The following is a 25,195-nucleotide window of genomic DNA, read 5'->3' on the forward strand; positions in this document are numbered from 1 at the left end:
AGAGAGATAGAAACATTAATGATGAGAGAGAATCATTGATTGGCCGCCTCCTGCACAGCCCGTACTGGGGATTGATCCCACAACCTGGGCAGGTGCCCTTGCCCAGAATTGAACCCGGGACCCTTCAGTCCACAGTCTGATGCTCTATCCACTGAGCCAGAACAGCTGGTCTCTCACATTTCTTATAGTAGAACACACCCTTCCTGATACAGGCTTTTTGTTGTTGTTTTTTATAGCCCTCACTAGTCAAGTGTGTATGTACATGCACATGCATGTTTATATTCCGCCTTGATTCATAAAGGCTGAGAATCAGTAAAAAAAAAAATTTAAATCACACATTTACTTTTTCATAAAGGTTAATTTTAAAAATAATATTTTTCCATTTTTATTTATTGATTCTTAGAAAAAAGGAGAGAAAGTAACATCGATTTATTGTTCCTCTTATTTATGCATTCTTTGGTTGATTCTTGTATGTGCCCTCACAGGGATTGAACCCACAGCCTAGGTGTATGGGGACGATGCTCTCACCAATTGAGCTACCCAGCCAGGGCCTAAAAATAATCTTCAAGAATATTCAGTATCTATGTCATAGCCCTTGATATATGTATTCTCCAAGTCTGTTCCTCCCAACCTAACTTAATAGAATCACAGCATTGGCATAAGCTTACCTTTTTATTAGACCAAAGTAAAACGATACTTCTATCTTCAGTGTAAAATTAATGGTAGTTAGAAGTTGTAGGAATGCCAACCTCAAGTTGCTATAGCGATCAAGTTTACCACATTCGTGTAACAACTAACACCATCTCAGAGTATCTGGGGCAGAATTACATGTTAATTTTCAAGCACATAAAATAGTTAAAAATCAATTTAAAGTTAAGGTTTTAAAAGCATAATGTCTTTTGAAGGATTGCATATTGATTTTAAATATAACTATCTAATTATATATGCATGGACTAAAGTATGAAGTCAACTGCTTTGTAAATGCCAGGAGGCTATTTTTCAGTAATAGTTGAGATGCTTACGGGAAACTAGATTGCTGTATTGCTGGCGAAGAAAATGGCTTGTGAGGTTATTTACAAGTTTTGCCCCATGGTCACTGCCATACATCAATAATAGGTATCATAGACGAAGTCTAAGTGTTTCTGCTTATGGAGCATTATAAATTCTGTTTGGAGTATTTTCCTTACATTTTTGCCATCATTCACTTTCCTTTTTTCACTGTTTAGAATTTAATATAGACAAGATTTCAATTGATAAAGATAATGATGTATGTCTATAAATTGCATTGACTGACTAGATTATAATTTGGCAGTTCCATTATTATGCCTATTGCCAGAAAAATTACTGTTTTTACAAGCTTTATTTTCTAGACCTTATATTTTATTCATATATATATGATATATATATATATATATCTCCAAGCAAAGCAGAACAAAGAAGCATGTTTTTCCAAAATTAAAAGTTGGTGATTGCTTTTACCGTGCAAAATAAAATAGGCTGGGAAGTTTATAGAGAACTGATTTTATCTTTGCATTGATGTAGTAGCAGTTTTATATAATGTAAATATACTTGAATAGCTATCGCCTAGACCCGTGGTCGGCAAACTGCGGCTCACAAGCCAAATGCGGCTCTTTGGCACCTTGAGTGTGGCTCTTCCTAAGCCTTAGGAATACCCTAATTAAGTTAATAACAATGTACCTACCTATACAGTTTAAGTTTAAAAAATTTGGCTCTCAAAAGAAATTTCTATCATTGTACTGTTGATAGTTGGCTCTGTTGACTAATGAGTTTGCCGACCAATGGCCTAGACTGATCAACAGGAGTTATTTTATTTCATACCGAATAAAATTACTAGTTTTCCATGTGAGTGAAAATGCTATTTGTAAGTTGTTTTGATAATTTGGTAATGCTTACATCACTTACTCTCAGTAAATTACATCATTTTGTAAGAAAGAAAAAGCATAAACCAGTATGTAGTAAATTGAATAGATACAAAACTTTTTTACCCCATTATAAAAATGTTACATGTAGACCTTTGTGTAAGTAGAATAAAGTAAGTTGGTCATTTACTAATAAGACACCAAGAAAGTTACAGTAGCAAAGAGAATATAAATTGTCATTGTGTTTTCTTTTTCTTTCTGTGTCCGCTATTTCTTTTTTCCTCCATAGCCAAGCTCACCCACACCTTTCTTGCCACAGTTCATATTCACTGACACAACAGGTGTGAGAAACCAGCCACCTCAACTTTCCAAAGTGTGACTTCAGGACACAGCTATTAGACAAAGACCTAAGCAGAGAAGCAAAGAAACATAATGATGCAGGAAGCTTAAAATGCTGTGGGTTTCATTTCTGTACCATCAGTAACCTCAGTTTCATGATTCAACATTTTAGATGTAAATAATTTACAACAATAAAAGTGAGAGCACATTTATGTGGGATAGGAGTAAATAATTTAGTTCTAAGATGTGGTACGCCCCTAGTAATGAGAAATCATTGAGAGGTATTCATCAAATGTCTTCAATGGACTCTGCATATGTGTGAAATTTTGTGATTTAAAAATGTGTTTCCTTTATTTTATTTCCATTAAAATTTTAAATAAACATAGCCATGTGCATTAGAGTGGGGGGGGGGGGACAACAGAAGGAAAAAGCAGTGATGACTTCAGACTCATTTCGACAGTTGACATGAGTAGCCACATCTCTGAAATTCTAAATGCTATTCATCAGTGTGTGTTGATAAAGGATGGGATAATTTGCTAAGAATTATTTTTACAAAAAAATGTATGAGATTTATTCATTTCAAATTGAATTATTGCAGGGCATGATCAGAACTAAACAGTTCCTGGGAATCTGAGGAGGATAGGATCAGGTTGACATTATCAGTGAAATGGAGAATTAGATAATTATGACCAAATGCTTTTGACAGTAATTAAAGTACCAGGCTAGGACAACACTCCTTTTCAGACTTTTCAAATCTCATCCTTTTGAAAAATACACCAGAATTTCAATCCCCTTTTCTGTTTTTATTATTTACCAGCTATGGGGCCTTCAGCAAGTTCCTTGGCCTTCCTGAAACTTGCTTTCCTTAACTGTAAAAATGGGGCTACCTACTTATGTGATTGTTGTGAAGATTAAATGATAGCACCCCAATGTGGTCATAGCATAAAAAGTTAGCATGTAGTATTTAAGAAATATTAGCTAATAATAAAAAAAACAAAAAAAAGAAATATTAGCTAGTATCAATTATCCTATATAATAAAAGGTTAATATGCAAATTGACTGAACAGCGGAATGACTGGTCACTATGACATGCACTGACCACCGAGGGCAGATGCTCAATGCAGGAGCTGCCCCCGGGTGGTCAGTGCACTCCCACAGGGGGAGCACCACTCAGTCAGAAGCTTAGCCTCTCCCACCTCTGCAGCAGTGCTAAGGATGTCCAACTGCCAGCTTAGGCCCGCTCCCCAGGTGGAGCGGGCCTAAGCCATCAGTCAGACATCCCCCAAGGACTCCCAGATTGTGAGAGGGCATAGGCCGGGCTAAGTGACCCTCCCCTCAAGTGCACAAATGTCGTGCACTGGGCCTCTAGTTTTACATAATTTATTTTTATTCTTTTTTAAGAAGCTGTATGGAATTTATAAAAGCAGGATTTGCACAGATTTTATCCTGAACCTCTGCTTTGCCATACATTAAGTATGATCTTGTGCAGAACCCTTTCTAAATCTCAGTTTCCTCATCAATAAAATAAGGATAATGATAACTGTAAGGATGAAATAACATATATGAAATAACATAACTGTAAGGATGAAATAACATATATGCAATAACATAACTTTAGCAGAATGCCTGCCTCAGAGTAAGCACTCAAAAAAAGTATATGTGTGTATCTATCTATATGCATATTATAATATGTGTACACTTGCACACACAGGAAAAAAAGACGAACCAGTCTCTGTACACACACACTAACCTACAGTCCTTTACTAAGATGTCTTTCTTGCCGAAACCGGTTTGGCTCAGTGGATAGAGCGTCGGCCTGTGGACTGAAAGGTCCCAGGTTCGATTCCGGTCAAGGGCATGTACCTGGGTTGCAGGCACATCCCCAGTGGGAGATGTGCAGGAGGCAGCTGATCGATGTTTCTCTCTCATCGATGTTTCTAACTTTCTATCTCTCTCCCTTCCTCTCTGTGAAAAATCAATAAAATATATTTAAAAAAAAAAAAATGTCTTTCTTTCACATTATATGTAACTCACAGCAAGTCAGTTGTTTGGCTTCCCAAGTCCCAGAAGCTCACCAACTGTGACTGGAGGTAAAACAGGAGCTGTAAACGCTGGCTCTGTGGCAAGTGTGACTTCACAGAAGACGGGGAACTCTGTAAGACCAGCAGCTCTTTCAGCACAAAGGCTTGTTGGCCTTCTTTACTGCGCTGAGTAAGTGCATAATAAATGTGTGCTGAATTGAATTGAGAGATGTTTAACATAGCCTAAAGGATGCTTAAAATGACCATCCTCTTTTCAAAAGAAGATAAACTACATATACATCCATTTACAAATATTTATTTGCCAAAATGCATATAAACATTATAGAAAAATTCCATTGAATCATTTAAAATGAGGGGAGGTGGCCCAGCCAGTGTGGCTCAGTGGTTGAGCATCGATCTATGAACCAGAAGGTCACAGTTCAATTCCCGGTCAGGGCACATGCCCGGGTTAGTGGCTTGATCCCCAGTTGTGTGCATGCATGAGGCAGCCAATCAATGATTCTCTCTCATCACGGATGTTATTATCTCTCTCCTTCTCTCTTCCTCTCTGAAATCAATAAAAATATATTGAAAAATAAAATAAAATGAGGGGAGGTAGATAGAAATCTCAGGGAGTTAGGCTAAAGGTAGAAATAGTGGCTCAAATTACATCTTATTTTTCTTTTCATCTCAAAGTATAGCCCTGGTGTTAGTGTTTTTCTGATAGCATCTTTTCATAATTCTGCGTGTCACCCTCCTTAACTCAAACGTCCCAGTGCTATTGGCCATGAGCACGAAATCCTGCTGAGAGACTTGCTTCTAGAGAAGAATCTGTCCTTCCTAGGTAAGTATTGCTTACATCCTGTCTAGCTCGTAACAGCTCCAGGAGTGCTTAAATATATACTTTTAAAATCTTCCCCTTGCACTTATTATGTACTAAAGGAAGAGTGAACGATGATTGATGCTCTACATGTTATCTTTTATTGATTTAGAACTGAGCAGGAATCTAGTTACCTAATCCCCCATATATACAGCACATGCACAGGCTTGCAATTAATATTTTATAGAATAAGTGGCTGAAAAAGAATGCTTTAATATCTGATACAGTATTACTTTTGGTGTCATGAGATATTAACCATAATCTAGGCTTTATGAGAGAAGGAAGCAAAAGAAATATTGTCTATGAAATGCTTTATATATTAAAAAGAATGGTTAGAAAAATTCCTGTTAGGTATGTTTGTCTGGTGTACGGGATCGGGTAATACTTTTCCTTGAAAGCCAGATATTAAGCTTTTATTACTTTTATGTCAAACATTAACTGTCATCATAGATTTAGTGTGATTTTAAAAATCTCACATGTATGCCTGTGTTTGTGTGCCAGTGTGGAATCTTATTACAGACTGTTATTTCTTTCAGTATCTCTGAAGCATTAGAAATTAAGCCTCAAAGGGCATGCATGTGATAACTGTGGAAACCGTAAAGCACTCTACAATGAATGAATTCCTCTTTTCCATGTTAGATGTGGTAATTTGTAAAGGTTCCATATAAACCGTATTATTGTACACATCTTGTTTTATGTAGATATTTAAGAGTCTACCTAGTGTGATTTTTTTAGGTTAAAAAATAAAAGAATATTGAATTACATAATTTTTGTTTGAAAATGGACAGAGAATTGGCCAAAGAAAGTCGAAAGAATGGTTTTACATCAGTTGGAGAGGGATGTTGACTACAGCCCTGCAGGAAATCTGGTTTTAAGTCTTAGCGTTCAGCGTTTTTATTAATGAACTGGAAAATGGAGTTGAATGTGCCATAAGATTGTTGGTAACTTGGAGGTGGGAGATACAAATATTCTCTAGCTAGTGTTAAAGAAAGTTGATAAATTAGGAAAGTGGCCTAAAATTACTGAATTAAATTTCCATATGTAAAAGCAGCAAGTTTTTTTCATATAGAAGGACAATTGAAATGTTCAGCCTATGGAAAGAGGGTAAATTAGATAGAAATTGCCTTTTAAGATTTAATAAATAATAGAATGTATAATGGATCGGAACCAGTTGTGATAGATGACTCCTGAGGCACCATGAGATATGTTTTAGAACCATGGAGTTCTCATAGTATTATGAAATATCAGATCACATCGATCACTCAGTGGCCAATATAGCATGGCCAAATCTATTTCATTGTTTCAAACCACCAACTCAGCAGTCATAGTTTCAGGACTGCTTGGTGTTACTCTCTTGGCACCATCTGCTTATGTGTAGTCAGGCCCTCAGCACCATTTCTTTGCTTAGCCTAGCTTTTCTCTGCTTTCTTCCTGAGGATGGAAGACCAATAGCTTAAATGTGGTCTGGTCCCGGGTTTTCAACTCCCTTGATTCTGGGAACTGAGTGTGTTAGACTAGCTTCACCACGGCTGACAAAGGCAATGCAGAAACATAGCCAGGAGTCATTACCACTCACAGACAAGTTCAGAAAGGGGATTTAAAATTGATGGGTCCCATCTATTCCTCTGTCCTATAGCATCTGGAGGTAATTATTTTATTGAAGCATACCCACAGATGATACTTAACTGATCTTTAAAAATAAATGAGTTATAGGATGTTTAGCTGACTCCATGAAACCTCAGCCCTGCTTTGAAGCATTTCCTCATCAGCATACAAAGAAGTTGTTAATTTATTCTATGCCTTTTAAGGGTTTTAATGTAGTACTGAATTAATACATGTTTACATATGATTAAAACATCAGAATTCAGAGCCTTGTATGAAATATGGTTATGGGGTTTTTCTTTTACCCCTTCACTATGATTAATTAGATCTGAAGTACTATGCCAGGTAAATTTAGATAGATCATCATTTTAAATCCAACTATGGGAAAATATTGGTATATAAATAGACCACTAATCTGATCGTGTGTTTTCTTTGTTTACATGTGTACTTACACCTTGAATTTTGTTGCAGAGACATTACAAACATGTTTGTTTTACTTTGATTCTTTTATAAGCAAAATTGCAATCTCTGTCTTCTTCCCTTGCATCCTTCCTCCCTTCCCCCTCCCTCTCTCAGGGTTTCTAATCTGGACTACTTTAGAAAGGCAAGGATTCTTACTGTTTATATGTAACCCTTCTTAAGAATTATGACCTCCTTGAAATTTTTTTTACCTCATTTAAATGTTTCACCTATTGTGCTCTGTATGTCATTTTATAAAATAAATATTTTATCTGACCTCTTTTATCAATAGAAGAGAAAAATAAAAATAAATTACCTTTATCTTAATCCTAATGATTTCTTAAATTTCCTTGATTCATAACCATATACTAAGCAGTTGCTATAGTAAAAGATTTAACCAGGCAATACTGGAAAGAGAGTCCTTTTCTTTGATGATTTGGGTGTACTCATTGGGATTTATCCTATCTTGTAAATTTATTAATTTTGTACAACTAAAAATAGGTATATTGTAGTAAGAGAAGTCACAGTTGAATAAAGGACTTTAGTTTCTCCAACTAAAAATTTATATTCATATATTCATTCATTCTAAAAAATAAGATTTGGAGTTAAGTACTATTTTAGACACTAGACAGAAGCCCCGTGAAGTCCTCACATTTGTGGAGTTATAGTCTAGTAGTGAGATAAGCTACAAATGAATACAGATAACTCCTAGCAGCGGGAACAGTTTCCATGCAGATGTTAGCAGTAATTATTATAGAGGCTAAAGGGAACTGTGATGGTTGGGTATTTCATAAGGAATCAACTCTTTAAATCCCTACCTATCAGAAGGTTAAAATCAGATGCCATTTTCAGAATAACAGGAATGTGACACTGGGGTCGAGAGGTGGGGAATTTAAGTGTATTCTTTCCTGCCTGAAGAAATTACCATGTGAGGGACCATCTTTGCTTACTCCTCCAATTAAATACACGTGTCTGCTTCTCCCTGGGCCAAGAGAAGAGAGCGGTAGACATGCTAGAAGGCAGCCTGGTCTCTGGAACTTTGAGGACAGGTTACCCCGTCCACTCATGGGAGCCTTCCTGCTCTTGGCCCACAGCCCTTCCCTCCGCTGCTGTGGTTAGAAAACTCATGTCTGCTCATCATCTGCTTTCCTGGCCACTGATGATAAAGTGGACCTATTTAGGTTGTAAATGACAGAAATCTGGTCAAACTGGATCAGACACACACAAAAGGAGAACACACAGCATCCCTGGGAAACCCAAAAGAGGGAACTTGGCTTCTTGTGTGTCTAGAGCACAGAAGAAGCAATGTCATCAACATCTCCTCTTTTCTCCCTCTCGTGTTCTGCTTTCCTCAGTGTGGGCTTCCATTTGCAGGCAGTAAAGCTGATCCTTGGCAGTTGCTAGTCTGCTGACTGCTTAGAATTTGTAATCCTGGAGAAAAGTTGGTGATTCTCTTTTGTCCCATTACAAATCTCAGGAAGGGTCCTGATCAGCTAGTCTGGGTCTTGTCCACCCCTGTGGCCAGTGCTGAGAGTCACGTATTGACTACCAAAATCACAATGTGAGAGTAGGGTGGCAATGCCGGAAAAGATGGGGTCCAGAACAGAAAAATCAAATATCTCACTCACCCCATTACAGGTTCCAGCTTCTCTCCCTATAACCAAAAGGCACTGGGGTTCAAATCTGTTATTATTATTGGATTGGATTCTTGGGTCTCTCTCTCTCTCTCTCTCTCTGTGTGTGTGTGTGTGTGTGTGTGTGTGTGTGTGTGTCTGTGTGTGTGTGTCTGTGTAGGAGATCCTTTGTATTTTTCAGAACTGCAAATATGCCTTCCTCATTGTGATTGGTTCTGGAACAGATGGGGCTGGCCCTGACATTAGTGACTACAGTTAAAAGAACAGGCAGACACAGGCTAACACCCAGCCATTCCTCAGAATTTTGGAGTTGCAAAGGGCTCTAGTGACCATCCAGTCCCCCTGCTTTGCTTAGAGGAAACTGGCCCCAGGCTTTGCATCACAGCTAGTGCCCTCCCAACAGCTTGTCCTGTATTCTTTTACTCTACTGTGCTGGTGTATCCCTCCTTTTATGGCATTAAACCAAAAGAATTGAGAGTGATGTGGTATAAAATATAGACAGGTTCTACTCTGTCTTTATAGCCACTGGTTGGGGGGTATCAGCCTACCCAGCCTTCCTTTGCACTGTCTCAGCTTCGTGACCTCCCATTTGTTTGCTATCTTTAGGGCACTTCAGTTTTCACTAGTATTGTCCCCTAAAGACATAAGCAAAGGACAAGGTCAGAGCAGTCAGTTGTATTGCTTATTAGTGGCTTTGATAAGAGGCTTTGGGGGAAGAGGTTGAAACTAATGGCTATAATGAAATTTTGGGTCCTCTAAAGATTTGATTTGTCTGTGCTATTGGTCTCCCCATTAAAAGCATATCTGTTCCGTGTACCTTTGCACATGGGCTGCATATCATAGCAACTTTTATTACTGAAACTTTGCAAACCTCTTACATTGGGTAGAAAAGACTGAATATAAAAATATGGGATACAAAGATTATAGCACCAAGTATTGAATGAGACAGTGTTTGGGGGAAAAAATAACAGAAAAAAATACTAGAATAGAAAAGATATACTCTAGTTTTCTCTTTTTTATTTAAATTTATTCTGGTGACATTGGTCAGTATGATCATATAAGTTTCAGGTGTGGGTTTCTATGTTACAAGATCTGTATATTACACCATGTGCCCACCACCCAAAGTCAAATCTTCTGTCGCCATATATTAAGACCCCCTTCCCTCCCCACCCCTCTTCCCTCTGGCAACCACCACACTGCTGTTTGTGTTCATGAGTTTCAGTTTTATATCCCACATATGAGTGAAATCATATGGTTCTTAGTTTTTTCTGACTGACTTATTTCACTTAGCATAATATTCTCAAATTCCATCCATGTTGTTGCAAATGGCAGTATTTTATCCTTTCCTATGGCTGAGTAGTATTCCATTGTGTATATGTACCACATCTTTATCCAGCCCTCTATCTCAGGGCACTTTGGTTATTTCCTTGTCTTGGCCACTGTGAATAATGCTGCAGTGAACACAGAGGTGTAAATATCTTTGTGAATACATGTTGTTGTTTTTTTAGTTTTTCAGGCATATACCCAAGAGAGGGAGTACTGGTTCATATGGTAGCTCTATTCTCAATTTTTTGAGGACTCACCAGACTTCTTTCCATAGTGGTTATACCAATCTACATTCCCACCAGCTTGCAACCGAAAGAATGAAATACCTAGGAATAAACTTAACAAAGAATGTGAAAGACCTATATAATGCAAACTACAAAGCACTATCAAAAGAGATTGAAAAAGAAACAACAAAATGGAAAAATATTCCGTGTTCACAGGTTGGAAGAATCAACATAGTTAAAATGGCCATATTACTCAAAGCAATATACAGATTTAATTCAATCCCCATCAAAATTCCAATGTCATTTTTTAAAGAAAGCCGAAACCGGTTTGGCTTAGTGGATAGAGCGTCCGCCTGCGGACTGAAGGGTCCTAGGTTCGATTTCGGTCAAGGGCATGTACCTGGGTTGTGGGCACATCCCCAGTGGGAGATGTGCAGGAGGCAGCTGATCGATGTTTCTCTCTCATCGATGTTTCTAACTCTCTATCTGTCTCCCTTCCTCTCTGTAAAAAATCAATAAAAATCAATATATTAAAAAAATAAAAAAGAAACAGGATGAGAAATCATCAGATATGTATGGAACCACAAAAGACCCTGAATAGCCAAAGCAATCCTGAGGGGGAAAAATATAGTTATCATTTGTGTTGATGTATATCATTTTTGCCTTTCCCCAATTTAGTAAAAATATAGGTGTTAAAATAGTCTTTTTAATCTAGCATTTAGAAAGCTTTTGACAAATTCATAGATAAAATGCCATACTAGAATGTACCCTTTTTGTTTTCAGATGTTGTGGACTGAAATTTTACCCAATTTCTCTGGGATTAACTGTATTTTTTAAAAATTTTAAGCCTTTTAATAAAAACAGAAGAAAACCTCAAACTTTTTCTTGGTGGTCCCCATGCCCTTCTATGATTCTTAAGTATATGTTAACTAGTTTCAGATGTGTTTCATTCTCTGACTCAAGGCAGCCTTTTATTTAAAAAAAAAAAAAAAGGAATTGTGTAATTACTACTTAATTGCTTTGGATATTTTGGGTATTTAGAGGAGCCAATAATTAAAAGGCCAGAGAAATTAAACTTTCACAGTGTTCTTTAAGTATGTGTAATTTTTTTCTTTTTTTTTCTGTCTTTTTTCTTTTTTTTAGTATATTTATTGATTTCAGAGAGGAAGAGAGATAGAAACATCAATGATGAGAGAGAATCACTGATCGGCTGCCTCCTGAATGCCCCTTATTAGGGATTGGGCCCACAACCTGGGCATGTGCCCTTGATCAGAATCAAACCCGGGCCCCTTCAGTACCCAGGCTGACGCCCTATCCACTGAGCCAAAACAGCTAGGGCCGTGTCGTTTCTTCTTTAAAATGTCCTCTAAAGGCATGACTGACAACCAAAAAATAAAAGAGGAAATATCACTTTATCTGTGGATGCAATTGTCTTGATTTTTTTTTAGCTCAGTTGGAGAGAGGAGCATCTAGAAATCAAGAGATTATGCAGTTTATCTCTTCAGGAAGGTGTTATCTAAATAATAATATCCTGCAGATGGTCATCACCTCTCCTGTGTTTCAAGATCTTCTAGGAAGACATGAATAGTCTTTAAAATGCACTTGTATTTGCCTGGCCTGAAAGCTCAGTTGGTCAGAGTGTTGTCCCAATACACCAAGATTGTGGGTTCAATCCCTGGTCAGGGCACATACAAGAAGCAACCAGTCTTTCTGCTCTAGGCCCCAGTGGCCTCCTTCGAAATGGGCAAGTTTATGAAACCTGGGAAGGTGGTGCTGGTCCTGGCTGGACACTACTTCGGACGCAAAGCCGTCATCGTGAAGAACATTGATGATGGCACCTAGGACTACCCTACAGCCATGCTCTAGTGGCTGGAAATGACAGCTACTCCCAAAAAGTGACAGCTGCCATGGGCAAGAATAAAATTGCCAAAAGGTCAAAGATCAAGTCTTTTGTGAGAGTTTATATCTACAATCATCTCATGCCCACAAGGTACTCTGTGGATTTCCCCTTGGACAACGCTGTCGTCAGCAAGGACATTTTCAGAGACCCTGCTCTAAAGCACAAGGCCTGATGGGAGACCAAGGTCAAAGTTGAAGAGAGATACAAGACCGGCAAGAACAAATGGCTCTGTCCTCAGAGCAGAGGCTTCAGACCTCGTATGTGGAAGACAATCTGGCAGTGAGACAAGGGAGTGAACAGAGAATGAGGCCAAAGGGAAGAGTGAGCTGATGACTGAGTCATAGCCTTTAGATCTTAGAGTTGGAACCCTGAACCTCCAAATGGTCAACCAAGTTTTAAATTTATACCCAATGGTTCGGATAACGATCCTAAGAGTAAGGAACTGTTCAAAGTCTGGGGATCGGGCCAAATGGATGGGGCTGACCTTAAAAATCCCCTATAAGAGCCCTGGCCGGTTTGGCTCAGTGGATAGAGCATCAGCCTGCGGATTGAAGGGACCTAGATTCAATTCTGGTCAAGGGCATGTACCTTGGTTGCGGGCACATCCCCAAGTAAGGGGTGAGCAGGAGGCAGCTGATCGATGTTTCTCTCTCATCAATGTTTCTAACTCTCTATCCCTCTCCCTTCCTCTCTGTAAAAATATCAATAAAATATATATTTTTTAAAAATCCCCTATAAGATCAGGGATAGAAATTTCTCAGGGGCCTAGGCCAGGTGAGCAAGGCCCTTTATTCATAAATGCTGCTTCCTATTCTTCTACTGTCATTTCCTGTGAACTTTGCCAAGTTGTTCCCTCCTCTTTCCTTAGGAAATCTAGGATAAAAGAAACAGTGTGGAGGTTGAACCAGGCCTTGGGAGTTCAGTAAATAAAAGAGAAGATGGCCAACACATCACATAGTGTTTCAGATGTGTGGAGTAACCTCTTCTTAGATATCTATCTGTATAGAATATAGATAGACATCTATGAAGAGGTTATATATTTATATCTATATCTATATCTAATCCCTCGTGGTGACACATACTTTAGAAGCTATCCTTTCTGAGCTCTGGGAAGGTGGGATCAGAGTAGGGGAGACAGTTGCATTTTCCAATTCTCCACAGAAAGATGGAAAAATTCCCTAGCCTCACTGACGTTTTATGTTCAGGTTTGGGGGTTTGTTTGTTTTTTATTTTCACATTAAGTACGTCATGCAGTCTCCATTGTCATTGTAGGTATTGTGCTAGTAACTGTGGTCCCCTGAACCAGAGTGCGGCATCTGCCTTTTAAAGGGATATTAGTGTGTGCATGTGGATTGCTTGGTGACCTTTGAAATTTTGTTTTGAGCTGCTGTCAGAAATATCATTTTTCTTTCTGAAATAGATTTGAACATCTGCAGAGGTTGATCAAGCTAGGATAGTTTAATAAAATATTAATCTCTCTTTTTTAATGTCAACCAGCTTTTAAAACTGTTCATTGGCTACCTAAAACATCAGCTCAAGGCACTTGTGTTGATTATAATAAATGCCTTTTCCATTAAACATTCTTGTGGTCAGAGTGCATTTAGAGGATAGAAGTGTTTCCAGTCTCGTTCGTCTGCCATCCTCTTTTCCAAATTCTCTTGGTTTTGAAGTAAGATTACTTTAACAGTGTATTTTCTTATCTCAATAAATAGTTAACTTAAAATTTTTTTATAATTCAAGGATGAGAGGTTGTTCTGAATTCTGGCATCCTTCAAAATCTGGATAGTTGAAGGATACCAACTTTTAATAAACCTTAACTTAAATATCCAGTTTAAATATGTCTTGTCATTAAAAAGTTCTTTACATCTAAAACGCTGACCTTTCAAGATGTACACAAGACTGTTCTCAAACTGAGTTTCTGAACACTGGCCATGAAACCACTGTCTTGGCCTGACAAATGGATTGGAAATAAGCTACCCAACCCTGGGAATGGGCCATTAATTTTAATCAAAGGTGATGCAGGAAGGCGAATGGGATGCCTGACAATGTCAACAGCCCAGTAGGTGTTAAGAGACCACACAGCCTTCCTTGTTACTTGGCCGGGCCATTAGTTGAGGTTGGGTGAAGACAGAAAGCCATGTCTGGAATTGAATGACCAGGTCACTCCAAAATCTAATGGAGAACTCCTCATTTCAGAAATCACGCTGTAATGTCATTAGAAGTCAAGGACGGCACTTAGAAAATATCAGAGGGAAACAAAAAATTTTAACTAAGAACCTAGCTAGTTTTTTCAAACTTTGTAAAGCTCTCTATTTTCTCATCTTTTTTCCTTCTGAATGGATCATTGACGTTTATACAGGATCAAGAAATCAAACAGACCTAGAAAAAAATCTCAAATCCTGTTTGCTTTTCATTCAGAATTACATATTGTTGGTTATAAAACTCTGGTAAATGCCAGAAACAATAGCATACCAAAGGATTTAAGCAGGATGATTAATTCTCTGTGGTGATCTCATTGTCCTTGTCCCTCTCTAGTGTTCTTATGTGTAGGAATAGCTTCACTAATAGAAACTAGACTTTCTTAATTGCTTTAATAAAAGTATTTGTTTTATAATTGTAAAGGCCACTGTACCTTACCGTAAATTGTCAGTATTGGCTGATAACATTAGTGATACTCATGGTAATGAAACCTTTTATTTTAATCAGTAAGTATATTTCATTATTTTGAATATTTTCAATTATATAAAAAAAGTAGCATATGACAACTTGAATTATAAAGTTTATACTGAAGACATAAAAATGCAGAAGGGACAAAGAGGCATTCTTATATCTATTCTTCATGTATTCTGACACAGTGTTGCATGCATAAGAAAGAGATGTATAACTGTGTTAGTAATTTCTATACATTTTTAAGAAAGAAAAGCAATTATGTGGCTGTCTCATTAGTGGAATACTGTAATAAGTAATAGTATTTGTTCTTCCTGTAGATGAAGATCAGCTCCGTGCAAAGGGTTATGACAAAACACCAGACTTTATTTTACAAGTACCAATAGGTAAGTTCTTAAACTCTGTTATGCATTTGTTTATAGAGAAAAGGAATGTTTTTTTTCATAGATTTAAAATTTTTTCTTATACTACCAAAAGTTACCAGAGTAGATTAGCTTTATAATATTATATCTGAATGGGTGAAATTGCTAGAAAAGATTATTTTAAAATAGCAGAAAATAATAGGCTCAGAAGAAACCTACCCCTTAAAATATTTTACACATATTTGAGAAATAAATGTCTGAAGATATTTTAGTTGCTGTTTTCAAGTCATTTCTCGAAATATTACATATTTAAAATATGGTTCTGTTGAAAAGCCAGGCTTACTTTTGTTTGCTTTCATATTCCTCGTCAACTTACACAGTCTCAGAATAGGAGAAGAACTTTCGAAGATGATGATGAAAATAAAAGGGATGTGATTGTAGCATAAATGTTTCTTGTAACAAACACATACGATGTGTTGTTTTATAATTATGTCCATAGATGACAGGGAGGGTTCAGCCTCTGCTCATTAATGTGAAGCATAGAGAGGCCTATGTCTGCATAGGCCTTCAGAATTTTCAATTTTCCCTTTCCTTTGCTCCATATTAGTAATGCTTTGTCCCTTAGCTGTAGAAGGGCACATAATTCACTGGATTGAAAGCAAAGCCTCATTTGGTGATGAATGTAGCCACCACGCCTACCTGCATGACCAGTTCTGGAGCTACTGGAATAGGTAAGGTCCCATTATTTTTCTCTTAAGATAAACGATACTCAGCTGAAATCTCATTAGAAAAAATATTTTGTTTAGCTGGTAAAAATGCTGGTAGCCTTTGTTTCTAGTAAATACAGAGACTTGATTAATGTATTCATTTCAGATAATTTAAACTTCTCTGCTTTCATAATGTTGCTTCATTTTTTAAAACTAAAAATCTTCACATAAGGTCAAAATTAGTATATGCTATTTTCCATTTTATAGCGATAATACTGCTGTCACTCAAACTATGGATAATAAAATGTAGTTCACATTATGATACTGACATTGACTTTTATCCTCTTGATGTGAAATCCCTGCCTACTGCCAAATGTTAAAAAGTATTTTATCCTCAGCTCTCATAGAATATACAAACAACACAGGGTTGGGCAAAAGTAGGTTTACCATTGTGAGTAAAACACAATGGGTAAAACAGAGTTGATTCTTATACTATTTTTATTTATGAATTAAGGATTATGTTATTTATTATTATTATTAATAACCTACTTTTGCCCACCTCTATATAAAAGGTCAAAACAAATTACCTTCCAGCAATAGAAAACAGTTTACCTACCAACTTCACAGTCAACATTCCTGAGGTCATGGAAATCTCAGTGATTAAGAAAAATGTGGTGTTGAAGGAGACCATATTCCAGCCATCTTATTAATGCCATATTACTGAGTACCCACTATGTGCCTGGGCCTGCACAGTATCTCAGTTAATTCTCACAAGGAAGTCACTTTTACTCTCACTTTACAGATAGCTAACTGATACTCAAAGAGAGAAAATAAGTGTCCTACAGCTAGTCATCAGAGGCCTGCATTTGCCTCTCCCACTTGCTAACGTGTTATTTCCAGCACAACTATATTTTCATTTACAATACAAGTGTTGAAACTGGCTTTTTCTATTATTGAAATCCCCAGTTTTCACACACACATCCCAACCCTCCTTAGAACAGGAGGTGGATTCAGGGGTAACCTTCCTAGATGAACTGTGTTCCTTAATCACTACCGAAGAGTAAGAATGCAGGAGTAAGATGACATTGCCCCAGAACATTAAGGAATGAAACAGTAGCATCTATGGACAATAAGTCTTATCCTGGGGGGAAAACAGTGGCAGACTACAGAATTGGGCATTATATTGTTACTCAGCCTTACAAAAGGCCAGCGGACCTGCCTGTAGCAGCTGTGCTAACCTAAGCCCACTTTTTGCCATGGTAACAATGATCATGACAAAATGCTGAATGTAATGGCTTTCTTGATTTTCTTGTGTAATTGTGCGTAGCATCCGAGCTTTACTTTACGGGGATGGAGGAGAAAAGTGCAAAATGTTTTAGAAATCATTGCTGTTTCAGCGTTTCCTGTCTTTTATTCAGCCATTATTCAAATTAGCAGTAATGTGGCAAATTGAATTTTCAATTTTTAGCAATTTTATTATGAGTTTGAAATAGTAAAGAAAGCATCATTTTTGATAGTATAGGAAAAGCAATGACAAGAGAATCAAATTGTATAAGTTTAAGTTGCTGAAGGATTTTAAAAACGGATAAACTCCATCATTATGCTGTTTGAGTCAAAATATGACTATCTCTCCATTTTGGTACTGGTCAACTCTTAAGAGGAATCCCAAATAGCAGAGCTTACTTAAAAATTCCATAAGCATATCTTTATTCTAAAACAACTCTTTTTGAGTACCTAGTACTTCCTATTTTAGAGGCTGATTAAATAACCTACTCACCTGTATGATGGATCTACGGATCATTGACATGGCTGGAGAGGATCCGAACAACAGACAATTTAGTACAGTTTCCTTTGGACTGGATTTTAGATTATTTTGTTATAAGCTACTTCTATATTCTAGTCATGATTGGCTTACACCACTATTGATTTACATTCCATAAACTTTATATATATATATATATATATATATATATATATATATATTAGATAGCTAAGTGGGTACATAATTCATTTAGGATATGTTATGTGATAAGGGAAAGCCAATCTTGGTTTGGAATGTTCCAAACCATTCAAGGAAGAAGTATTCTATACAGAAGTCATTACTGTTACCAAATATCTACAGAGAGACCAAAAAATATAAGTAGTGCTTTCACTTAAAATGGAACATGGAGTCATTTACCTGGACATAAAACTTTGGTTATAATCTGATAGAAACTCACCAGTGATGGGCATTTTGACAGCCCATTATGAAAGTATAGATCCTACTCTTCATATTTTGACTCAACGCAACTCAAATAGCCCTTGCTAAAGCTCTTCAGAGTTGGCAGAAATCATCCCTCCCAATGCAGGTAGCTTTTCAAGGCAGTTTGGTTGCCATTTGACCTAACTGCTGTGTTTGTGTGCTAAGCCTCTTGTTGACATAAAAACTATTATCTAATTGTCATTATTTTTAGATTAAACATTGGATTTTATAATAAAACTATTCAGTTAACATTTGTAGAATCATAACCTTGTATAAACCAATTTCCCCACACAAATAACTACAGATCCCCTAATATTTTGTTTCATATTTCTGTGTGAGTTTTCTTTTTATATAAATTGATATTCTCACTCAGCCTTTCAGCAACTTTTGATAAAGTTGATAACAACCTACCTCTTTATGAAAATATCTTCTTTTTTTGGCTCCCAGGAGATATGCTTCTGGGTTTTTTCCTGCCATGCCAGCAGCATCCTCAGGCTCCTTTGCTGGCTCTCCTTCTTCGCAGTTCTAGGCCCAAGGGCCTGGGAACTGCGTGCTCACCCCTCTCCCCTTTTCTATCTGTATTCACCCCTTGGTGTTCCCTTGGAGATGTCATTGGAGACACTGGCTTTATAGGCCATCTCTATGCTGGTATCTCCTAATTTTGACCCCTGGCCCTAACATTTCCCCAGCGTATATATTATTTTTTTGTCAATCCAACTACACACTCAGTACCTTTTCTTGGATGTGTACTAGGTATCTCATACCTAACGTGTTCAAAACGAAGCCCTTGATTTGTTTGTTCACTCCTCCCTCCCACCTCAAGCTCAACTAATGGCACCACAATTTGCCAAATACTCAAGCTGAAAACCTGTGTATCATCTCCAGTCCATCAGCAGTCGCTTTCAGCTCTATCTTCACAACATCTCCAGCGTGCCATTTATCACCATGCTGTCACCTCAGTGGCTATCACCACTTCTTGGACTATTGCTGCAACTTCCAAACTGGTCTCCTTACGCATATCAACTATTGCACTCCTGCCTGTGGTCAGTTTTTATACCCCAACCAGAGTGACTCTCAGAAAATATAGATCAGTTTGTGACAGTTCCCTACTCAAAACTCTTTCATGGTTTCCCATCACATTTACAATAAAATCCAGACTCTTTACCGTGACATTGAGAGCCCTGCATGATCTGCCTGTCTATGCCCAATTCTCTCCACAGCTACCTCTCTTCCCTCACCTCACATTCTCTCCCTCTCTCAGACTTCTTTGGCCATGCAGGCTTGCTTGGCCTTCCTTGAATCTACATTGCTTATTTCTACTTCAAGACCCTTACTCTGGCTAATCCTTCTGTTTGGAATTTTCTTCACTGGGATCTCCCCTTAGTACTAACTCCTCACAGCATTCAGGTCCCTGCTCATATTTCCCCTCCTTTAGGGGGACCTTCCCTGACCACCCAATTCAAAAGGCATCGCCCTCAGTCATCTCTCTCCTCACTTGGCTGTACTTACCCCTATCTGAGTGAATGAATAGACTCTGGTTGGAAACACTTATATAAACAGCAGTTTGCTTGTTTGACTACAAGCCTTTACCGGTAGAAGAGCTTCACCTTTTATATTGGTCTTTCTAATTACTATATGTAGTGTGCCCCTCATTCCTTTGTAATCAAAACTTAAGAAATTTCCCCTAGCTTAATTAACCTCAAAAATTTTTTTTTTAATTTTGCAGTGCAGTCAGAGATTTTAAGTACAGAATATAAAGCTGCCTTTCTGCTAAAAATTTCATAGCATTTATCAAGTATTATAATTGCTTGTTTACTTGTTATCCTTAAGAGTTTCATCTTATCTGTATGTCTTATTCATCATCAAATACCCAGAGGCTGGTGCAATACCTGGCACATCATAGGTGATCAGTAGATATTAACTGAATGAATGAGTGAATGAATGTATGAATGAATTTTCTGATACATGACAGACAATAACATTTTGAATCCACCATTAAGGATTATGTCAGACATTGTGACATTAAACTACAATAGGGCCAAACTATTTTCTTTGAGAATGCCACTCGAAGGACAGTAAGAAAAATGCCTATTTTTTTTTTAATTGAGGTGTAATTGACAGCATTATACTAGTTTCAGGTATACATGATGATTTGATATTTGTATATATTGCTAAGTGATCACCACAGTCTAGTTTGTTGAGAAATATCAGTGAATTGCAATTTCTCAGAAAGATATTTGATTACTATCTTCAAGCATATGCAAGATGTGGTGCGTAGGGAGGGCATACTGAATGATTTTCTAAATCCGGGGGGCTAAGTAATTGTTGAAAGGACTACTCTTCCTGTTGACCCACTATGATAGAGTTATCGTATGAGTTACATATGACTCAGAAATGTTATCCCAAACCAAACCAACAATCAAAAGATTAAGGGAGTGGAGGGCACTATAAGAGTGAAAACAAAACCATTATGATCACCAGAAAGAGTGAGGGAAGAAGACTAATAAAACAGATCCTGCCAATAGGACGTGACTCAGGAGCACAGTTATTGTCCGGAGCCCAAGAATAGAGTCTATTTCTGAGATTATTTCTGGAATTATAGAGAACAGTTTAAAATTAATGCTAAAATGCCTAGTGTCTAGCAAACTTTACCACATATTAAAATCACCGGGGGGGGGGGGGGGCATTTTAAAAAGTGGACTTTATCCCTGGAAAACTGATTTAATTGGTATGTGTTGGCACCTGGACCTTGGGAGTTTTTCTTTTGTTTTGAAAACTTTAGATAGTAATGCTCTAGCATTGAAGTCAACTCTTTCACCTAGCCTTGATTTGCCAGCTTGCCCTAGCATTCCTAGCCTGTAAGCTTCTAAACAGTCTTGATGAAACCAATAATAGCTTTATTAAGGATACTGGTTGAGATCAGAAACACTTCCCAGGCACTGCATTAGTCAGTAGGGACCCAGCCGCTACCTTCGGGGGATTCATAGTGAGGACTGAGGCAGTAAATTGCAAAGACAGAACCTGAACCCAGGTCTCCCTGTGAACTCTCACACCTGTGCTTTATGCTCCACCATGCAGCTTCATGTCAGTCATGGTGATAAGTCTGTTACACACAGCTACTTATTCTGTGGTCAGTTCATGGATTTGCTACACTGAAGCCCAAAAGCTCTGCAGCATACTAGGTTCAGGTGGTTGGAGAAAATGGGCCAGGTGTTCTCTGTTGCTCTCTCAAGAGCCCTTATTCTCTATTCAAATACACATCTGTAGGATTACAAAAACCTTTCATATATAGCCATTCACCCAGTATATAATTATTCCTAATTGTTGGAGCTGAAATTCACAAAATTGGAGGGTTTTTTGTATACAGTACAGAAAAAGTAAGCATGTAAACAGGTAAGTCTGTTTTAATAAATAGCAGTGTTTTTAAAAAGTTTTATTAAAATATAATTGACATACAATAAACTGCACATATTTAAAGTATACAATTTGACAAGTTTGACATCCTATATAATAAAAAGCTAATATGCAAATTGACCGAACAGCAGAATAACTGGTCACTATGACCTGCACTGACCACTAGGGGACAGACACTCAATGCAGGAGCTGCCTCCTGGTGGTCAGTGTGCTCTCACGGGGGAGTGCCACTCAACTAGAAGCCCTGAGCCAGGCTCACAGCTGGAGAGCGCAGCAACGGTGGCAGAAGCTGCTCCCACCTCCACGGCAGTTGGACATCCCCCGAGGGCTCCAGGACTGTGAGTGGGCACAGGCCAGGCCGAGGGACTCCCTCCCCCACCCTGAGTGCACAAATTTCTTGCACTGGAACGCTAGTATTTAATAAATTCACAAAGCATCACCATGACAGAGAGAGTGCTCATACCTACCAACTCCAAAAGTCCCTGGCACCCCTCTATCATCCTCCCTCTCAGTTCCTCCAGTTCTCCCTGCACACGCAGCAACCACTGATCTGCTTTCTGTCACGTTGGATTAGTTTACATTTTCTAGTATTTTCTGTAAATGGAGTCATACAGCATGTATTCTTCTGTTTGGCTTTCTTAGTCAGCATGATTACTTCAATATATACCCATACTGTTGAATATATCAGTAATTCATTTTTTATTCCTGAAAAATATTCGAGTGGCTGTGCCATTATTTGTTTATCTGTTCACCTATGGATGGACATGCATTGTTTTTTCTTCCGGCTATTAGTTATAAAGCTCCTATAAACAATCATGTGAAAATCTTTGTATGGTTTTATTTCTCTTGGGCAAACACCTAGGAATGAAGTGGTTGAAACATCTGGAAAGTGTATATTGACCTTTTCATTAAAAGATTAAACTGTTTTCCAAAATGGTTGTACCAGTTTACATTCCCATCGGTAGTTATGAGAGCTTTAGGTGTTCCCCATCTTCATCATTTGATACGGTTAGTCTTTTTAACTTCAGACTTTCTGATACTTCTGTAGTAGTGTCTCAATGTGATTTCATTAGTATTTCAGTAATGACAAATGATATTGAAAATCTTTTCATATGTTTATTTCTATGTGTTTATCTCTTTGGAGAAGTGTCTGTTCAAATCTTTGGCTCATTTTTAAAGTGTTTTTCTTATTATTGAATGTTGGTAGTTTTAAAAAATATTCTCGATATAAGTCCTTTATCTGATATGTAGTCATATGAAATTCCGTCTCCCAGTGTGTGGCTTCTGTTTTCATTCTCTTAACAGATCAGAAGTTTTTAATTTTAATGAAGTCCATTTTACCAATATTTTATTTTTATGGATTTTGCCTTTGATGTCATATCTAAAACATCTTAAAGTTTTAAAAAGCTAAAGAAATAAAAAAGGTTTCCCCCCCCTTTCTTCTAAATCATTTATGATTTTACATTTACATTTCAGTTAACTTTTATATGTGGTGTGATATATGGATCAAAGTTCATTTTCTTGTGTATGGATATCCAATTGTGCTAGAATCATTTGTTGGAAAGACTATCCTGTCACTACTAAATCGCCTTTGCACATCTGTCAAAAATCAATTGACCAAATATGTGTGGGCTTTTTCCTGAATTCTCTTTTATTCTATTGATAAATTTGTCTATATCAAGTCTATATTGTCTTGATGACTATAACATAATTTCGAAAACAGAGAGTATTAAGTTCTCCAACTTTCTTTTTAACAGTATTTGTGTCCTATAATAGGCCCTTTGTATTACCATGTGAATTTTAGAATATGCTTATAAATTCTTTAAAAATTCTGCTAGGATTCTTATTACAATCAATTGAATTTATACATCAATTTGGAAAGAATCGATGTCTTAATTCATATTGAGTTTTCTGATCCATGAACATGGCATTTCTCCATTTATTTAGGTCTTTTAATATTTTTCTCAGAAATGCCCTATAGTTTTCAATGTACACATCTGTCAATTTTTTCTGTCAAATTGATCCCTATGAATTTCATATTTTTTTTAAATTAAATCTTTATTGTTCAGATTATTACAGTGGTTCCTCTATTTTCCCCCTCATAGCTCCCCTCTACCTGGTTCCCACCCTACCCTCTGCCCTTACCCCCCCCTCCCCGCACTGTCCTCATCCATAGGTGTACGATTTTTGTCCAGTCTCTTCCCACGCCCACCACACTCCTTTCCCCCCCGAGAATAGTCAGTCCACTCTCTTTCTATGCCCCTGATTCTATTATATTCACCAGTTTATTCTGTTCATCAGATTATTTATTCACTTGATTTTTAGATTCACTTGTTGATACATGTGTATTTGTTGTTCATAATTTGTATCTTTACCTTTTTCTTCTTCTTCCTCCTCTTCTTAAAGGATACCTTTCAGCATTTCATATAATACTGGTTTGATGGTGATGAACTCCTTTAGCTTTTTCTTATCTGTGAAGCTCTTTATCTGACCTTCAATTCTGAATGATAGCTTTGCTGGGTAAAGTAATCTTGGTTGTAGGTTCTTGGTATTCATCACTTTGAATATTTCTTGCCACTCCCTTCTGGCCTGCATAGTTTCTGTTGAGAAATCAGCTGACAGTCATATGGGTACTCCCTTGTAGGTAACTGACTTTTTTCCTCTTGCTGCTTTTAAGATTCTCTCTTTGTCTTTTGCTCTTGGCATTTTAATTATGATGTGTCTTGGTGTGGGCCTCTTTGGATTCCTTTTGTTTGGGGTTCTCTGCGCTTCCTGGACTTGTAAGTCTATTTCTTTCACCAGGTAGGGGAAGTTTTCTGTCCTTATTTCTTCAAATAGGTTTTCAATATCTTGCTCTCTCTCTTCTTCTGGCACCCCCATAATTTGGATGTTGGTACGTTTGAAGTTGTCCCAGAAGCTCCTTACACTATCTTCATATTTTTGGATTCTTTTTTCTTTTTGTTTTTCCGGTTGGGTGTTTTTTGCTTCTTCGTATTTCAAATCTTTGACTTGATTCTTGCGATATTCTAGCCTGCTCTTGGAACTCTGTATAATATTTTTTATTTCAGTCAGTGTATGCTTAATTTCTAGTTGGTCCATTTTCATAACCTCGAGGGTCTCACTATTTCTTGAGGGTCTCATTAAGTTTGTCGACAGTTTCTAGAGAATTCTTGAAAAACCTTAAGAGTGTGGTTTTGAACTCTATATCCAGTAGTTTGCTTTCCTCCATTTCTGTCATTTGTGACCTGTTTCTTTGTCTCCGCATTTTGGCTGCTTCCCTGTGTTGATGGAGTGGCTTTCTGTGCTAGGTGTCCTATAGGGCCCAGTGGCTCAGCCTCCCCAATTACCTGAGGCGGACACTCTTGGTGCACCCCTTTGTGGGCTTTGTGCACAGTCTTGTTGTAGTTAAGCATTGATTGTTGTAGGTATCACTGGGAGGAATTGACCTCCAGGCCAATTGGCTGTGAGAATCAGCTGTGTCTGCAGTGGGAGAACTTCTGTGCTGGAGACATCTTCTGGGGCAAGACTTGCTTCAATG

The 25,195-nt window shown here is 37.6% G+C and overlaps 1 protein-coding gene and 1 pseudogene across 1 annotated transcript in view; both read left to right on the plus strand.

Annotated features, from left to right (window-relative positions):
* The window catches only part of CDIN1 (CDAN1 interacting nuclease 1), a 216,172-nt gene that overhangs the window by 102,294 nt on the left and 88,683 nt on the right, over positions 1-25,195 (plus strand). Inside the window, 3 exon segments of the mRNA XM_036296651.1 lie at positions 5,017-5,084; positions 15,253-15,318; positions 15,920-16,025. Coding sequence (XP_036152544.1) covers positions 5,017-5,084; positions 15,253-15,318; positions 15,920-16,025 — 240 coding nt within the window.
* Positions 11,989-12,548, plus strand: LOC118674303 (annotated as a pseudogene).

This window comes from Myotis myotis, unplaced genomic scaffold, assembly GCF_014108235.1.
Source record: "Myotis myotis isolate mMyoMyo1 unplaced genomic scaffold, mMyoMyo1.p scaffold_m19_p_1, whole genome shotgun sequence".
Classification (NCBI taxonomy): domain Eukaryota; kingdom Metazoa; phylum Chordata; class Mammalia; order Chiroptera; family Vespertilionidae; genus Myotis; species Myotis myotis.